The sequence below is a fragment of the Juglans microcarpa x Juglans regia genome, chromosome 4D, assembly GCF_004785595.1.
Source record: "Juglans microcarpa x Juglans regia isolate MS1-56 chromosome 4D, Jm3101_v1.0, whole genome shotgun sequence".
NCBI lineage: Eukaryota > Viridiplantae > Streptophyta > Magnoliopsida > Fagales > Juglandaceae > Juglans > Juglans microcarpa x Juglans regia.
The window spans coordinates 1,807,787-1,827,119 of NC_054600.1; the positions used below are offsets into that span (position 1 = coordinate 1,807,787).

General features: G+C 35.4%; 2 protein-coding genes and 1 pseudogene across 2 annotated transcripts; 2 read left to right on the forward strand and 1 right to left on the reverse strand.

Annotated features, from left to right (window-relative positions):
• The first annotated feature begins 2,126 nt into the window (after positions 1-2,126).
• LOC121260717 (E3 ubiquitin-protein ligase ATL6-like) lies at positions 2,127-3,543 on the forward strand. Its single transcript, XM_041162706.1, has one exon. It carries the CDS (start codon positions 2,309-2,311, stop codon positions 3,383-3,385), a length of 1,077 nt encoding a protein of 358 aa, XP_041018640.1. The 5' UTR covers positions 2,127-2,308; the 3' UTR covers positions 3,386-3,543.
• A 5,339-nt stretch (positions 3,544-8,882) lies between these two features.
• On the forward strand, positions 8,883-13,373 carry LOC121260882 (DNA excision repair protein ERCC-1). Its single transcript, XM_041162944.1, has 9 exons — positions 8,883-9,211; positions 9,951-10,080; positions 11,169-11,272; positions 11,598-11,697; positions 11,849-11,925; positions 12,151-12,250; positions 12,373-12,444; positions 12,544-12,612; positions 12,743-13,373. Exons 1-9 carry the CDS (start codon positions 8,943-8,945, stop codon positions 12,983-12,985), a joined length of 1,164 nt encoding a protein of 387 aa, XP_041018878.1. The 5' UTR covers positions 8,883-8,942; the 3' UTR covers positions 12,986-13,373.
• Positions 13,374-14,530: 1,157 nt separating this feature from the next.
• On the reverse strand, positions 14,531-19,333 carry LOC121261543 (annotated as a pseudogene).

Genomic DNA, 19,333 nt, shown 5'->3' on the forward strand with positions numbered 1-19,333 from the left:
ATAATAACTAAGAAGGAAAGAAACAAAAAACATCACATTGATGAAGTTACGAGCCTTGTCCTATTTCAAACAGTTTCATTGGTTTCAATTTTTAAATTGAATAATTCTATTTGAATACTTTTATATCCCTACACAATTCGCGTGGTATAATTTGATTTAGGCTTGATTTGGATAGTGAAATCTTCTCACACTCATCTCATTTCATTTAATTATTAGAATTTTTCTAAACTTCCAAACAAAATACAATAAACAATTCAACTTTTTCGAATCTCAAAACCAAAAAAAATATATTAAAAAAACTCTAACTTCATCTCATTATTTCATCTCAAGTCACTATCTAAACCAGACCTTAGAAGATAAATTTTATAATTTAAATCTTATAAATCAAATTATGTCATGTGAATATTGTATAGTCTAAAAGCATTCAAATAGCACTACTCTCCTAAATAATGTATAATATTGAAACGAATAATAAAGTTTTTTTTTTTTTTATAAAAGAAACGAATAATAAAGTTAGATACAATTATAGTGTGTAAATTTGCACTCTCTTTAAAAAATAGTGAGACCTACTATTAATAACGCCTTGTTTGGTTGTACAGATGAGATGAAGTTAAATAAAATATTATTATAATATTATTTTTGTTTTAAGATTTAAAAAAATTAAATTATTTTTTATATTTTATTTGAAAATTTTGAAAAAATTATAATGATTAGATAGGATAAGATGATATATTTTTTGAAAATAAACCAAACCTAAAATTTTGAAGTGAATCTCAAATTTATTTATTTAAAAAAAAAAACTATATAGGAAAGGTTGTAAATATAAGAATAAGAACATGTTTTTTTTTTTTTTTTTTTTTAATAGTAGAATAAGAATATGTTGACTTTGACTAGAAAACTTGTGCGTTACAGATGTAAAGGATTTGGGTGGTGGTCGTATAAGTAGTGCTGAATTCAACTATTTTTTCGAGAGTCCCTTTTTAATCCGTACAACTAGAAATATAGATTATAGACGCATATTATATTTCTAGCCACGTCATCATTTTATTTTTATTTTTTTAATTTAAGGACTCAATTATTGGACGCCAACTTCCTCGCGGCCCCTTCTCTTTCTTTCGGAACCTTCCTAATCACCCGGAATTAGTCCACGTGTGACGCTACCAATGACTTCATATCTTTCGACTTTCGCGTTCCCGAAAATTCGAAGAACATCTCTCAACTCATATATAGACTTTTTTTTATATAATTTTTTTTCATCTAAATATATCTCATAATTTAAAAACATATATATTAATTCGTATCGTATTTAATATTAAAAATTAAAATACACATCTTAAATAGGCATTAAGATTTCTAAGATCTAACCGAGGCATTAAAAGGATGATGGTCTATACAATTATAGAGGATGTTTGAATAGAATATTAAAAAAATCTTTGATCTACATTAGACTTTTATTTTTATTTTATTTTTCTCAGAGTTTTAAGACATAAATAAATATACACATTAAATAAATTTTACAGTATTATAAATATTATAAAATATCTTTTTTTTTTTTTTTTTTTTTCATCTTCACTCCTTCATCACTTGATTTCCTTGCTACCAATTCTTCGAATCTAACTCAACGATCAATGCATAAACTTCCCGAGCTATCTAGCACATGTATGAAACTTATGTGCCCGTTACATCATCGCGAGTCTTTTATTGATATGTATTATATTAAAAGATTTAACTATCTCAAATCTATTATTAAAGACAACTCTCTCCTTTGATTATGTCTAAGTCATACTAATTTAATTGAGTATTGTGAAGATCGTCACTTTCAACGTTTGGTAAAAAACAAATATTTAATAAAAATAAATTTATATATCATGACTTCAATGTCTGATTATAAAACAGATATATCCCATCATATAATATTTTATTATTTTATAAATTTATTTCAATAAAATTTTTATATAAATTTAATTCTTTTCTTTTATTAACGTCATGACGGGAAAAAGAAATAAAGAAAGAAAGAAAAACTAAAAAACTTGGCCTTTGTCTTTATTCTAAGTTCTCACGCGCGCTGTCTTTCCTTTAATTAATTTATTTATACCGAAAGATGCTCTTCTCTCTGCTCTCATTTATAAAGCTCCCCTCCCCGTAGTTGTACCTGTACCATAGGTCCATAGCTTCTCTTACAGCATCTCAATTTCTTGCCCGCGTTAGCATCCTCTCGAATGTTATCTAAAGATCTTTTCTTGGGAAAAAAATAAAGATAAACAATAAGTAAAGCCCACTCCTTGCTTCAACTGCAACGACGCACAGGATGAACTTCAAGCATGGAATCGTTTCTCTCTTTTTGCTCGCTCTCCTCTCGCCGGAGATTCCTTGGGCAGCTGCTCAGCCTGCCACCGACCAGGAACAGTACCGTTACGCGAGGTTCAGCCCCTCCATGGCGATAATTGTCGTCGTTCTTGTCGCCGCGCTCTTCCTCATGGGCTTTTTCTCCATCTACATCCGCCACTGCACCAACGGACAGACCGCCAACAGCATCCGTACGCGAGTTCTCTCCAGGCGCGGCGCCGCCGCAACACGTGGTCTCGATCCGGCGGTGATCGAGACGTACCCGACACTTGTTTACTCTGTGGTCAAGGGTCTCAAGATTGGGAAGGGCGCGCTGGAGTGCGCCGTGTGCTTGAACGAGTTCGAGGACAACGAAAAGCTGCGTTTGATCCCCAAGTGCGACCACGTCTTCCACCCCGAGTGCATCGATGCCTGGTTGGCTTCCCACACAACCTGTCCCGTCTGCCGAGCCAACCTCGTCCCTCAACCCGGCGAGTCCGTACACCAACTGGGCGAGTTTGACGCCGGCTCGGACCTCGAAGCCGTAAACGACGACGTCGGGGAAGTATCCAACAGAGAAACGGAACGGGAACAAGGAGTAGAAGAACCGGTAGTGATCGATGTGAAGCATACGTTGAACCGGAATCGGACGCGGGGATCAAGGTCGACCCGGACTTGGAGGAATCCGTTTCCGCGGTCCCACTCAACGGGGCACTCATTGGTCCAACCGGGTGAGGACACGGAACGGTTCACGTTGAGGTTGCCGGTTGAGGTGAGGAAACAGATAATGAACCGTAAGTTAAGCCGGGCCACTAGTATGGTTTTGTTACCGAGGGAAGGTAGTTCGAGGCAGGGTTACAGAACCGGTTGGGAAGGAAGTAGCAGAGGGAAGAATTATAAGCGGCTCGAGAAACCGGACCAGGTGAGTAAATCGGGCCGGTGGGCGTTTTTTACGAGAGCATTGTCGTTGAAGTCACCGAAAGTGGCGGCTAATTATGGGGAGGGGACTTCGGCTCAACCGGAAACATCGAAGAATGGCTCGGCTCGACCTCCGGTTTGAGGACAATTTTGATTCGAACGCCGATTGTAATGTACTGTGTCAATGTGTTTCGTACTACATCTTTTTAATTATTTTTTGGGAGGTTTTGTTTTGGCCCTTTTGGGTGTTGAAATTAATAGGTGTATTAATTTTTTTTTGTTTTTTATGTAAATGGAAAATGCCTTATCCTGACATACAAATTCATGAACACGATGCTGAGACTATTGTCTGCGAAAAAACGCTGGATTTCATTATTTGATTTGTATTTTAGTAGAACATTTTAGTTATTATTTATTATATAATATATTAACATGTGATTTATCATTTTTATTTTTATATTTAAATAGGATGCTTAGATGAAATAAAAATATTTTTTGTATTTGAATAATATTTAAAAACAAAAATTTATGCAGTCTTTTTTACAAATTCTTTATGCATTCTATTAATATAATTAATCGTGTTATTTTTTTAATATAAAATAATTATTTTATCTAATCATATCAATAAATTACATAAAATAACTGTATATCAGAATTCATTTAAAAATCGAATTATAAAGATTATGAAAATTTGGTAGGTTGCCAAACATGGCCGTAATTTGAAAAGGTGTAAGTTGTAGTGCAGGTGCGGGCGTGGAGATGTTTCGTTGATTTCAATAAATTGTTAATTGCTTTGATTGGCGGCGAAGCATATATAGCATAATGGAGTGGACCATTTCTTTTGACAAAGACACCCAATACTTTCAATATTGTAGAGTGCCGGATGGATATTGGACAAATGCCTAGTAAGTAGTACATGACTCACTGGAAGCTTCCTAATTTCTTTGACTTCCGGGGAAAAGTAGTCGGGTGCTTATCTCAAAAGCAGAGGGACTAGGGTTTTTGACTTGGCATCCATGGGGCCTTTATCCGAATTTGCATCAAAAGCGCAATAAAATGGGAGAAAAATCTAATTATAAATAATTCTGCGCATTAATACGTATACTTATTTAATATAATTAGATAAAAAGTAAATTTTATTAAAAATAATGTTAATTTAAATTTAAAATATAAAGATAACAATATTAATACGCAGATTGGTACGTAAACTTACTTGTATATAGTAAAACTTTAAAATAAAATGTGTAATTAGTTAATGAGCAAGGTTAGATATAGCGTGTGAAAGTTTTATATTTATTTGAGAAATATTATACATTACTCTCATTTTATTTTGATTATACTGAGTAGTATGTGACACATCTATCATTATTAGATGATAAAGAAATATATAATAAATAATTATTTAATAGTGATAAATATATCGCATCATATTTGATAAAATGAAACTGAAATAATAGTATAGTGTTTAAAATTTTCTTATTTAATATTACTCTTGTACTATTCAGTCGCTTCCATGCTGCATATACGGAACGAAGCACATGGCTTCGTGTGCTGTGTTCTGCCTACCTAAATAATAGGTTAGATTGGGGGAGATCTCCACCCCCACGTGCGTCATAAGGTGGTGGTTGAAGCCTTTTATTTGAAATGATGCTTGCAGGCCTGTGGTCCTAAATCTATGTTGTTGCCATATTTTTGGGCGGATCGAGCACGCATGCAGGCGGCTGCTTCATGATCTTTGTGTTGCTGCTAATTTGCACCTCCCAAAACGGCTTGTTTGCCCATCCTTCTCACAAGTATTCGATCGATGCTGATCTTTAAACAAAGACACGGCATCAAAATGATTGTGGGTCTATGACCATTAATGTAAATTAAGTTGAGTTATTTATATTTAAAAATAATTTTGAAAGATAATCTTATTTAAAAAATAATGTCATGTGCTGTATGGAAACTTTCAAATAGTATTACTCTGTATTTAAATACAGAAAATGACGTGTTATTAGTCTAGTGTAAGGGAGAGAACCATTCCCACTTGATTGATTTGCCCTTAAATTACATGGATTCTCTGCCGAAGTACCTTTCTGTATGTTTTATTTCGTGTTGTCATTGTCTGTACTCTGTAATGAGCCATGAGCATCTTTGAAGCTAGCCAGTTACTATTGTTGTTTTTTTGTCCAATACCAGCTAAGAAGAAACGACAACTCATGTGCCAACATTTATATAATATTAATGTTTTGTGTTACTATATATATATATATATGAGTTTTGTTACTCATCATCCTCATGTATTATACATTATATATATATATATATTTATTCTTAAATTAATTAAATTTTTTTACTTATCATCTATATATTATATATTTGATAAGAAAAAAAAATATAATGTATAGGGTGTTGAAATGTATATAACTGCTTATATGATACCATTAATTATTGTTGACTCGCGGCTAAAAGTAGTTTGTGAGTTGCAGTGCTGGATGATTTCAGATCACGAGATCAGATAAGAGTTTGCCAAGAACGTACTTCAAGCATTCTTCTACTCCAAAGTTTTCCAACAACTTCTCACGTGTTATTAATGTTCACAACTGTTTATCCTATCTTCCTTTTTCTTTTCTTTTTTCCGTTAAGCAAGCTATATATATTATAATTAAAAGATACGTAAATATATGGATAGAGATCTTGACAAACACATTTTCTTAATTAGTATTGTAACATTATAAAAAAAGAAAAGAAATAGACATTGTAAATAAATAAATGTTTCATATATACCTTACCCAGCAAAGGAAAAGCCGCACAAAGTAGCAGTTTTTTATACAATCCGAGAGTGAGATTGTAGTCCCATGATTGAACGTTATTATGATTGTATTTTGTTTTGAAGTGACTGGTAGGGAAGTTCATTGCCTCATCTTCACAATCATGAGGCCAAATAGGATGTCTTTTATAATAAAGAGCCAAATAAAAAAAAATCATAAATCCATCGTATTATACATCATTGCAAGACTCCACACTCTTTCAAATGAGTGCATGTGATTCTTGTGCCGTGAGCAAAAGTAAAAAAAGTGAGACTCAAGGGTTGTGGTGGAAAGAGACTGCCAAGGAACTAAAGAAGGGGTGGTGATTGTCGGGAGCCAATGATTCAAATTTTTTACTAAGCTCTTTGGATATAAGAGTATTCCAACAAAATTTGAAAAAAAGATAAGGAAAACAATAAGAAAAGTAGTAAGATAGAGGCAAAAATGAATATATTACAATTTGGACTAACTCTAGTAGACTCTGAAATCTGTGATAGGGCGTGGGGCTCACTTGCCTATCTCCTTGCAGCCACAATAATCAGATCTGAAGGATCTAATGGTGGCGAATCCATTGGTCTGACACATGAAGCTGTGGGTGGCGCATGAGAGTCGCGAGTGCAAATTATAACAAAACTTTTGCTTCTCTTCGAATGATTGATAGCTTGAGAGTCTTTTTTTACAACGTGTCTCTCGGATGTTGCCGAAAGTTAGCTCTACCTTTTCCATTTATCTACTTTGTCTATAAACTTAGTTCTACTTTCGAAGTTGTTTTGTTTCCTCCGAGAATGATGTTCATTCAACTGTTTATCTTATCTACATGAAGAGTTAGTTGCAAGAGAACTTGGTTGAGTGTCCTAGGATTATTCACCTTGAAAAGATATATTTATCATCATTTTTATAATCATGATCCTCTTGATATCTCTTAATGTGACATTAAATTATAGACCTACAAGTGAAACATAATAGTTTTCAATTACTCAATATCATATCATGTGATGATGATAGTAAAAATGATGATGAGTAGTATTATCCATTCACCTTTAGTTAAGGTTTTACCCGTTAGATATATTAGGGTCACATTAAGATATTTAAAATAAGAGAGATATACTTATAAATTGAGTCTAACAATATTAATTATTTGATCGTTTAATGTATTGTTGCAAAGTTTACACATGGGATAAGAATACTTGCACTAGTATTCAGACAAGGTTCAAAAAATATTGAGGATCGATTCGCCTTGCGGCTCAATAGATCGTACAATGGGTTAAAATAATTATGAATCCCACCCAACTTCTTTCCTTCTATGAGGAGGATTTATTATTTTTTGTTTGCAGTTGTTGTAATTAGGGTAATATATGATACGATTGGTAAACTTGACACAAAATAAATTGATTAATAAAGGAGTTAACAACAAAATCCACTATCAACTTATTTTATAAGAAAAAATCTATACAACCTCTTATTATTCACATAACTTCTACATACCATATTTATTTTGATTTTTTTCTTTTATCAAATATTTAATATATGAATAATGAATAAAAGAATTGAATTAGTTTAAAAAGAATAAATTCAAAAAAAAATTAAAAATATTAAAAACTTTAAAAAATATGATGTGCGGAAGTTGAGAAGTTGTGTAGCATTACTCTTTTCAAAGACATCCTTTCCCATCTAAAAGATTAGACAAAAGTGCCAATTTCATGGCGAACAAACTAGCAAAGTGAACAAACATCGCCGATCCAAACCATCCTAAAAAATGTCACTGACCTTAACTTTATCTTTCATCCCCTTCAGTTTTGAGGAATTTTGTACATCAGCCACTATTCATTTTTACACCCCACACTTATATGTTTTTTTTTATAGGGTGTAAGGATATTTTTCATAGGGTGTGAGAGTGTTTTTCATAAGGTGTAGGGTATGTAATAGTGAATAGTAGTTGATCATAAGATTTTTCCTTAGTGATGCCTCCGTGTTAAGTTCAAAACGCGCCGCAACTAAGGGTGTAAAAATTAACCGGAAAACTAGAAAACCAGACTAGACCAGCCTGACCTGGTGGAATCAGTCTGGTTTTGGACCGGTCCGGTCTGGGACCCGTTCCCTTAGTTCCAAAACCGGCCAGTACTGGTCTGATTCCGGTTCTATGCTTTTTAAGATCGGATTAGACCGGACCGGTTTATTATATTATATATTTTAAATTAATTTATATAAGATTTGTTATATTATATGTAATTTATATATATAAATTATAATTATATATAAGATTGGGTGAGAAAAAAAAACGATTAGATCATTGGAATATTTACTGTGATCCCAATATGGCATCTAATATAGTGGACGTTGCTCTCTAATTTTTTTGCCTTGAAATTCTGAGTTACTTACGTCTAATTTCTTTGTGAAGATTGGGCACTCTATTCTCATATATGGCTAATGATGTGTTTAGAAGGTCCTCAAAAAATGTGATGATAAATTAAATTAGGTTCATCTTCAGTATTATCATGTTACTTCACGTTATTAATTTAAATTGTATTTGTTGACATTTTTGCTGGGTTTGTAAGTGATCTATTGCATTGGACTATATCTATTTTTTTTACAGTAAAGTCGCAATCGAGGTGGAAATTTATGATTAAAATTGAAAAATTAGATTGAATCGGATCAAAATCGATAAAATTAAAAATATCAGTTTTGGAAGATAATCAGTGCGTGATATATTTTTAAAAATATAAAATTAATGCACCCCTAACCGCGGTAACGATATGCAGGAAGACAATGACACACTGGCAATTCCAACTTAATGATGGACTGAGAACTCTTCAAAATTCAATAGCTAGGCCCAGCCCGAGTTATAGGCCCAAATCTCAGAGAGATACTGCAACTCCGGCGCGAATTCTCTCTCTCTCTACAAGGAAAATGGAGGAAGAAGAAGAGCAGCAAAAGTCACGGCCAAATCTGGAGAGGAAGAGCTCCATAGTGATAAAGATACCATCTTATCAGGAAGTTGTTGAGAGCTCACAGTCGAAGTCAACCCCACCCTCTCTCTTCAACCCCTCCCAGTCCTTCTCCCAAGCCTTCTCCTTCATCAAATCCTCTGAGTTCTACATCCCTCCTCCTCCACTCTCTAGCACCTCATCCTCTTCCTTTTCACAGCCGATTCAGGCCTCGGATGGAACCGGTTCAAGGTACCCTATTTGCGCCCTTCAATTTAAACCCGCAATATGTATGTATTATTCCGTTGAAGTTTTCTTATTTATACGTTTAATTAGAGTTTTTTTTTTTTTTTTTTTTTTTTGGGGTGGGGAGTTTTGGGTTATTGTTTTGTTTGAAGAAAATTTGATTTTATTGGGGAGGCGCTGTGAATGTTTGCTTTATTTTAATCGATTTGAGAATGAAGGGAAAGATGGGAAAAGGAATTTGGGGGGTTGTGGATTCTGTTGGCTTTGTTTGTTAGAGAAATTATTTTATACAATTTGGCTGTGTGCTTCATTATGGTGAATATGGGCTATTGCTTTGTTGGATACCCAATAGTTAACGACTAAAAATATTGCATGCATTGTTCTTAGGGAGGACGCGAAGCATTAGGGATATTGGTGTTTATGTTGCTTCTTACCTGAGAAATGTTGCTTCTTACCTGAGAAAAGCAGGAACTTTACAAGATGAAGCTAATTCCCATATAAAACCATTGATTCTTTTTGGTGACTTGTTGGTGTAAGAAGGTTGACAATTGAACTCTGAAAAGCAATAAGAAATGAAACCATAAAACCAATAAAATTTATCTTTCCCCCTCAGCTACCAAGTGGTAGGTTTTGCAGTGAGGGAGTTTGTTCCTTAGTTTTGTCTAAAATTCAGACGCTTCTGTGGTCCGGTAGTTGTTTTAGACTTGTTTGAAATTGAGATGCTCTCTTTGGTCTTGTGTTTTAGGCAAACTACTCAATCAGATGCACCATCTTCTTCCTCATCTGCTTCTGCTCCTGCTGCTACTCCTTCGTTGATGTTATCAACGTCACTTGCCACACAGAGTCGCAATGCTATTCTTGTGAGCCACAGACAGGTAAGTACAGCATCTTATGACATTACAGTGAATTATATGCTCCCATTCTATTTAATTTGTTTTTCAGGAATGAGTATGCATCATTGCCCTTGGTGCTTACAATATACGGCTATCGCTTAGGCCTCTGTTAGTTGTGTAGGCTTTAGGCATTTCAGTGCTTGCGTCTTTCTTTTCACATGCCTTTCCCTATGTATACATCTAGATCTGTTTGTAATGGTAGATGTGTCATAATAGTGCTGTTACATGTGCTGCAGTTGTTTATAAAATAATATATGAAACAAATTTTGGATTCTATTTTTCTATTAATGTTATAGATGTTGCAAGTTATTTGTTAGTGTAATATTCATGCTGTAATGGGTCTTATTATTATAGTTGATATCGGTGCAAAATGGTAAGAACATTATCTTTGGTTACGTTAATTTAACAAAAATGATAGACCTACTACTTGTTAACAATTTGTTTACAACTATGAATTAAAATAATATATTTTTTTAAATTTAAGTTTGACTTTTTTTTGATTTGATGTTTTTAAATATTTAAAAAATACTATTTTATTGTAAATTAATTGTGATTGGGCTGTAAGCCTATCACTACTCTTAATTTAATACTATAAAGCAAAAATTATTGCTGGACTATGCTGCTCCAAAGTGAATGATTGAAGGAAAGACTTCATTGCACGCTGTATTCCTTTGTTTTTGGAATAGAAACATAGGTTTTCTCTAAACTGGATTCTAGGAAAAGAACTTCTATCAACTTTCATAAGTTGATGAGACTAATATATTTCCATGGTGGGAAAAGTTTGACAGTTGGACCAGTTTGATTCTATGTAGATTGTAGTTCAAAGCATTAGGAAATAGGAAACAAATCTGAGGTTGGATAAACTATTGCTTATTAGACAGTTTAGAATCTTTATAATGTACTATACTCTTCAAGGCGGTGTAATCTAGCTTACAGAACATTGACACGTCTAGTTAGCATCTTCTTTGGCGACTTGGGAGTTTTATGCATATTTTAACTACTGAGTAGAAAGTACAATGTATCTTTTATCTTACTTAGCCCGTAGGTAAAACTTCTTTCTTTGTGTGCAGAAAGGAAATCCCTTGCTCAGATATATCAGGAATGTGAGGTGGGCTTTTGCAGATGTTGTCTGTGACTACTTGCTTGGTCAGAGCTCATGTGCTCTCTATCTGAGGTTTGGACTTTTTCTCCTTCTGTCATGTTTTCCATTTTGCATGCATGTAAGGTATAAATTGGGTCTGTTTACAATGACAAATTTAGAAAATACTCCCATATGGATGGATTGATAGCAAAACATATTTGGGGTGCCAGCTCATCCAGATAGATGCCTCATTGGTGTGAATCAGTATCCGTGTTCATACTTATATAGTTCCACATTGAACCCAGACTGGCTTTTGATATGTAGGGTGACCTATCTAGCCTTTTTCTATTTGTTGTACTATATGATTTTAAAGTCACTCTTATGTATCAATCTGTATTAAGTTAAGCAATCAATGCAGTCTTAGGTATCATCTGCTGCACCCAGACTATTTGTATTTCCGTATCAGAGAACTGCAAAAGAATTTCAAGCTTCGCATTGTTCTATGTCATGTTGATGTGGTAAGCCACCCTACCCTATTTAGTGTCCTTAGCAAGAATATTTTCTGATTTAAGTTTTTGAATGGTCCATGTTTGTGTAACTTCGGCAGTTTATTGTCTATATGAAATATATAAAATTAAGGATGTATGTACTTTTGCTCGATGGTTTCAGGAAGATGCAGTCAAGCCTTTACTTGAAGTTACTAAGACAGCTCTACTTCATGATTGTACCCTATTATGTGCTTGGAGGTACACTATATTTTAAGTGCGAGTGCATGGCATTGTGCTAATACATTTTTTCAATTATAGAGGAGCCTGGGTCTGTATTATGTCTAAATCATTTTTTTTCCAATGGTTTTAAAAAACTCGTGTTCATGGATGAAGTGTGATGCTACTGAACTATTGGGAACACAACGCAGTGTAGTAGTTATTTGATTTTTTTTACAACCTTCTGTTTTTCTTGTTTTGCTATAGCTTGGAGGAATGTGGACGCTACTTGGAGACGATAAAAATCTATGAAAACAAGCCTGCAGACATTATTCAAGGCCAAATGGATACAGACTATCTTTCACGGGTATTGATATTTTTATGGTCATTGGTTCATCAATAAAATTGTTTTTAGTGTGATCTTTAATTACTTAGTTCAGCACTTTGAATTTATTAAACTCAAACCATTTTTTTTCATATTAAATGTAGCTAAATCATGCTCTTACAACGGTTCGACATGTTAACAAGACCAATGTAGTCACCCTTGGTACTACATTTGGGGTATGCTGCCTGCTGTTTCACACCTACATATTTACTTTATTTTTGTGTGCGCACAACTGTTTGTCTGTTCATATTAAGCTGGTTGTTATGCCACTGCAGTCCCTTTCACATATAATGGATGCATCCATGGAAGATCTAGCCCGATGCCCTGGAATAGGAGAGCGCAAGGTACTTTTCCTTTTTCGAAGTGAGCCAAGTCAAGTTTTTGTTTCTTGCATGAAGTCATTTAGTTGATTGTGTTTAATCTGAATTCTTTCGGTTAATGTTTTCAATAAAATGATTCCACTGTGTTCATCAGGTAAAACGTTTGTATGACACTTTTCATGAGCCATTCAAACGGGTGGTTTCCAGCCGTTCTACTGTCCCAGATACTCCTATCCAAGACAATGGTGAACCTTGCTCTACCAAAGAAAAAGACGAGGACAAGGACAAAGAAAATGCAAGCAACCATAAGAAAGAGCCTGAAGTGACAGTTAAATCAGCCCTGTCTGCTGCTTTTGCCAAGTATGCCGATAAAGTTGGTAAAAAGAACAACACCTAGTCAATGGGGGAAAAGAGAGGAGAAACATCTGTTTCTGTGGAATCAGAAGCTAAAAGAAAAGGTTCCTTATGGAGTTGCTCCAAGTTGATTACCTTTTTCAGACCTCAACAGAAGCCCAAGCATGAGAGCTAGGTGAGATGGAAATGCTGAAGGTTTTGCCATACTTTATATGTTGGCACTGGAAAGAAATCAGATAGTGGCAGTCTACACACACTTTAGTGACACCCGTTAAACTGGTCCTTTCATGCCCTTGACTTTATCCCTGCACCAAAGAAAATCTTGAGCCAAAATGTAATTTGTATATCTACGTATAGATTCCTAGAGTTACAGTTGTGTTGTAATATTAACATTCATTTTCCCCAATGAAATTAAGCTGTCATTTGTTGCATCTTGAATGTACGCGAGACTTGCAACCATAAATGTATTGCCATCAGTTTGTGTTGGAAGCTTTCAAGAGGAAGATTTTCAGTTAAAAGTTTTGAAATGGTTTCACCGGTGACCAAACATTGACAAACAGAATTAAGGATTGTTTCTTGCAGAATGTAGTGAGATTAATATGGAGGCAATCCTAACTTGACGCATTGATAGCTGATATATTTTCTATGCATTTGCTGAATTTATCATTTGATTTGTCCAATAAAAAAAAAAGTTTGCACCCTCAGTTAGGAGTGATAATTTTTTACACCACCTATGAATTTGATACGGGAGGGTAATGCTTTAGCTGATAGTCTCATCTTTTTTGGTGCTCGACAATACGGTTAGAGCACTATCATTGGATTATGTATCTTTATACGCATCTACATATTTGTATAATATGACTTTAAATTAGGCTGCATTAGATTATGCATATCAAAAAATTTGAATAGCTATGAATAGTATTTTTTCAAATTTGAAGATGTACTGTTCAATCTCTAAGTCTTATTTTTTTACTTTTTTCTCTCTAATCCCCCCTCTCTCTCCACCAACGGATAGAATTTTAGGAAAAAAAATTGTAGTAGGTGCTAAATGATAAAATGTGCAATGGCGCTAATTGCAAAATATATAAAAAAAAAGGGGAAAAAAATAAATGATAATAAAATAATAATAATTTAGCTCAAAGATGCATATTCCAATATGAGAGTTTTCTTGATATGCAAAATTAATTTCTCAAAGATGTGATTTTGTATATGCATATAGAGAAACTAATGCTAGTGCTTTATCTCATCTTCATCTTTTCTTTCCTAAACATATAATTGGTCTCTTTGCTTTGAATTGTTCAGGTCTCCCCAATTTCATATATTAATTTTTTACTTTTCCTTTTTGATGGTGTCCTTGCGTACTTCAACACAGATTGTTTTATTATTAATGGGTTTCAAGTAGTTTTTCCTAGGAGTTTGATTTTAGGATTTTGATTATAACCCTTCTTAAGTTTACTTTTGTCTCCTGTACGAGGCTCTTCTGGGTCAAGGATACTCACAGTAGTTTATATTGTAAGAGCTCGAGCTGTTTGAAGACTGCTAAAGGACAAGCATATATGCTGTTCTTTCCTAATTAAACAGGCTAGGCTAGGCTAAATTGTCCTCTACAATCTATCATTTATGGAAGTTGATCATCAGAAATTTACTGCACATCACACATGTTGTCCGATCATAATGACATCTCACCCAAGATGGGAAAGGAAACGTACAAGAGGTTGTTACAAAGCTTATGACAAATTTATGAATTGCTCTATAAGAAGTCTTTGGATCATAATTTAAGAAGATGAAGAAACGACATCTTAACCGACTGAGCTGTTGGCTTTTTCTTTGGTCCTTTTGCACGGTAAACAGCTTTGATCCTGAAATGTTGGGACCCGAGAAACCTGCATATCATCAAATAATGCAGTGAAATATCATGGCTTGGCTTCTTTCTTATTGTACTGTGTTCCACTTGCGTAAAGGTCACTCCCCAGTATCACCATGTGAATGAAATGAGTTTTTACACGTCAAAAAGGTATTGTTGTACCCTCAAATTATTACAAGTTTTACACTTTACACTAAAATGATCAAAACTCATACATTGTACCTTCAAATTGCTAGAATTTGACACGTCGTACCATCGTTTAATTCTGGAAATCATAAGGACTTTTGGTTCTCGTCAAAAGTCAGCGTCTTCATTAATTCTCTACTACATTTTTTCAATATTCTGACGATCTGAAAGAAAAAGTTCCATCTAAATCTTGAAGAGTTATGGCGTTGGTTGAAATCCCATGAGCCTTCTTTGTTTAGGTAGACAGAAGAATGTCGCTTTTCAACTCGGCTAATCTTTAAAAAGAGAAATGTTTTTTGTTTCACAGAGAAACGGCCTGATGGTTGTCAGTGAATTCTGCATGAACCAGCCTAGAGTTACCTGGAAAGCTCAAATTTGCTGTCTTCACATTGTCACGAGGACCTGGGACTTGTTCGATTTAGAAATCTCGAGGAGCCGGGAGAACTAATAGAATGAAGGTTTTTCACCAGAGGGATGAGTGACTGTACAACATCAGTCATTAGAGGCCGATAATCTGCTTCTGGTTGCACACACATGGCTGCAATAGCAGCTACCTGCAAAAACAATGCAGCCAGAAGAAAACAGACGTATTAGCAAAATTTATAAGCATCAATACTGGTGGTTGGTGAAGATCATGATAGCAAGCAAGATGACCTGAATTAGATCCTTCTTGGAATACTGGCCTTGTAGAGCTGGATCAACCATTTCTACTACTTTTTCTCTGTTGGATAGCCTTGGAAGAGCCTGTCAAATTACGTAACAGATATGTCACACTTCAAAAACTTTGAACTTTGGTTCATTCTTGGCAACACTGGCCTTTAAAGTTCATCTTGAACTTGATGTAGAGAATAAGATATTACGAAGAATAGACGTATCAAGGTAACGTATTCCTGGTGAAAATGGATATTTAGCATGACAGCTACAAAGTAATGACAGAGAATGCTGGAGCCTGGAGTTTTTGGTCAGTCAAGCAACCAAGAATCAGTTGGGGGTGGAGAAAGATCATATCTCCTAGAAAATCTTATTCTGGCTTTGAAACAGCATTCTTAGATTTTATCATCCATAATCATACTAGTTGATATGATACGTTTTAAGTTATTTCATATGCAAATCACTAAAATGACAACCACATAACCCACTACTAAGGCTCCGTTTGGATGTTGAGTTGAGTTGAGTTAAGTTAATTTTTTTATGAATAGTAGTGAGTTAAGATAAGTTGAGATGAGTTTGAATGTTAGAATGAGTTTAGATGTATTTATGGAAGTTGAAAAAGGTTGTGGGTCCCACCTAAGATAAGTTTAGATGTGTTTGAATATTAAAATGAGTTTAGATATATTTATGGAAGTTGAAAAAGGTTGTGGGTCCTGCGTGTAAAGAGGTGTTGAGTTGAAAAAAGTTGTGAGTCCTACGTGTAAAGAGGTTTTACGTTGAGATGAGTTTAATAATTTGGAAGTTGGGTGTTTAGATGTTAGACTCAGTATAAAATTAGACTGAGATAAGTCCAAGTTCCAGGCCCTAAATGACAATCATTTAAAATATCTCATAAGAGGCTTGACTAGGAATAACAGAAGCTAAATCAAAGAACAGCAGCATTTCTTCTTGTTAGTCATGGTACTACTTTGTCGATTTGCTATTTTTCAATGTAGCGTGCACTCATTATTGTCCCCCGGTTGAATAAATTTTGCATTCATCCAAGAAAAAAGACAAAATTGGAGGAGTTTGTCTACTAACCCATGAAACAAGAACATGTTCTCCAGGGGCCGCTTCGTATCAACTGGTACACGGCCTGTTAACAGCTCTAGAAGTACCACACCATAGCTATATACATCAGATTTTGTTGTAAGCTTACCCGTGGAAGCATACCTACATCATCCGAAATTTAAGAACTAAACAATGTTAAAATGGAATTAACTCCAGAGCTAATGCTTTATCTTGTGCTTCAAAATATTTTCATCTGCAATTAAGGGCCTATACATACATAGAAAGGCATTTGAAATGAAATCATGAGTACAAAGTAGACTTTCGTCCTCATGAGCTTTTTCAATTTTTGTTTTGCTAGGAAAATGAAGTCCTGCCTAACAAGGACCTTAGCATGCGCATGCGCATGTGCATGCTTGTATTTAACAATGCATTTTCACTGGTATTGCTGTGATAATGAAAGAAAGGGTGTATGATAGGGTGATGGAGGACTCACTCTGGTGCCAGATATCCGGTGGTCCCGAGCACACGTGTCAAGATCTGACCATTGACTTTGTCTGAACCCATCTTGGCCAATCCAAAATCCGACACCTTGGCACGGAAATTCTGATCTAGTAGAATGTTGGTGCACTTGAAGTCACGGTGGATAACTGGGGTTGAGATTGAATGCTCGTGGAGAAACTCAAGGGCCCTAGCACAATCAAGGGCTATCCTCAATCGAGTAGCCCAATCCAAAGGCTTAAGTTGATTATTAGAGGGGTGGAGGTGGTGTTGGAGAGTGCCATTGGGCATAAACTCAAAAATTAGAAGCCTATGGTGTTGGTCAGCACAATAGCCAAGTAATTCCACCAGATAAGGACAATGTAAGCGGCTTAGTAGATCCACCTACATTAAAGAAAGAGATAAAAACAAATTGTCTTTTAGTGGTACATACACCCATGTGCAACTGTATCAGGATGGAGACTTCATAAATGCATACTGCCAAAAGAACAGATTGAAGGAAGATGATTAATATTTCAGAACAAATAGTTCTTAGGAAATATATTGTGTATTGTTAGAACATAGCCAGACCGAATTTCAGAAACTGCAGCATTACCCTAACATATGTCTATGTATGTGCGTGCGTTTGTGTGTGTGTGTGAGAGAGAGAATTATGAGTCTAACATTCCCAAATTGCTTAAGAAAGTGATGTCAGAAGGTCAAGGAGAACTGTTTATGCGATCAGAGAAGATGGAGCAAGAAATTGCCTATGAAACTGCAGCAGACGACCTCTCCTTATCCCTCTCATATGGTACTACTGCTTATAGGCTGTTGTAAGGACAAAATGACAATCTTTACTAAGTTTGTCTACAGAAAACATAAACAGAAGAAAAGCCCAGAAAGAAACAAATTAGGGAGACAGAGCAAATGGGAACAAAAACTAATAAATGAAGTCATTCACCTCAATCCTGAAGGCAAGCTCCCCCTGCTTTCCTTCCCTATGCAACATCTTAATTGCAGCCACGGTCCCATCCCTTAGAACTCCTCTGTACACCACTCCATACCCTCCATTTCCTATTATATTTGGTGCACTAAATTTATCTGTGGCCACTTGAAGCTCCTTGTATGTAAACACTTGGACTCCTCTGAATCTAGGTGGGGGTGCTGTCCTGACCATATGCCCTCCATAAAGACACCCACCCTTCACATCTGCCACATTTCAAGATATGCCCATCAAATTAGCATAGAATTTGAAGGGGAGAAAATTAGAAAACAAAAAAGCAGAGAGAGAGTGAGAGAGAGAAGCATTTGTGGTCAAAATGGACTTCTTGTTTTCTTCCTTCCTGGGGAATAAAACTAAATCATGTGAAAGCACCCTCGGTTGGTTGAAAAGAATTTGTTTTTGTGAAAATGAGATAACAATGGAAGGCGAAAAAGTGATCATGAAAAAGGACGTTCACACCTTTCCCTGAAAACGAAAACTTGGATACATTTCCAATGAGCCAACATGCCTTTAAAGGCCAAGATCTTCCACAATATTGCACGAATAAACTTTGAAAATAGTAAGTCTCACCTGGGCTAGAATTGAAGTTCACAGTGGTATGGGCTATGAACCTGCTACTTGTGTTGTTGATGCTATTGTGTTCCTTGGAAGTGCTATTGCTGTTAGCAGATTTGAGTCGTCGGAGCATTATAATGATTAGAAATATGGCAAAAAGGAGGACAACAGAAGTGATGGAGATGATGATTATAAGGGTGGAAATGGAGGGGAAAATGCCATGGTGTTGGCTATTTGTTGGAGAATGTGTGTGGTGGTGTCCTTGGGTGGAGTTATTTGCAGTACCTGGCCTTGCAGGTGGTTCTGTGTTGTTAACTTCCATGAGCACAAAGAGCAATGCAAGAGAGAAGAATGGCAAGAGAGAGAGAGAGAGAGAGAGAGAGAGAGGTGTTGGTAAAAGATGAGGAGCAACTTTGTGTTATGAAGGTTGAGTTTCCCTTACGCGAGATCATAGATCTCTCTCTCTCTCTCTCTCTCTCTCTCTCTCATGCATGACCAATTGGTTTTGAATGCTTCCTTCGTCCTTTCTTACGTATTTTCTGTAGAATTGCCTGTCTTTGTGTCAGAAGAACTTTGAAGCCTTTGTACCTATTGTCAATTTGTCC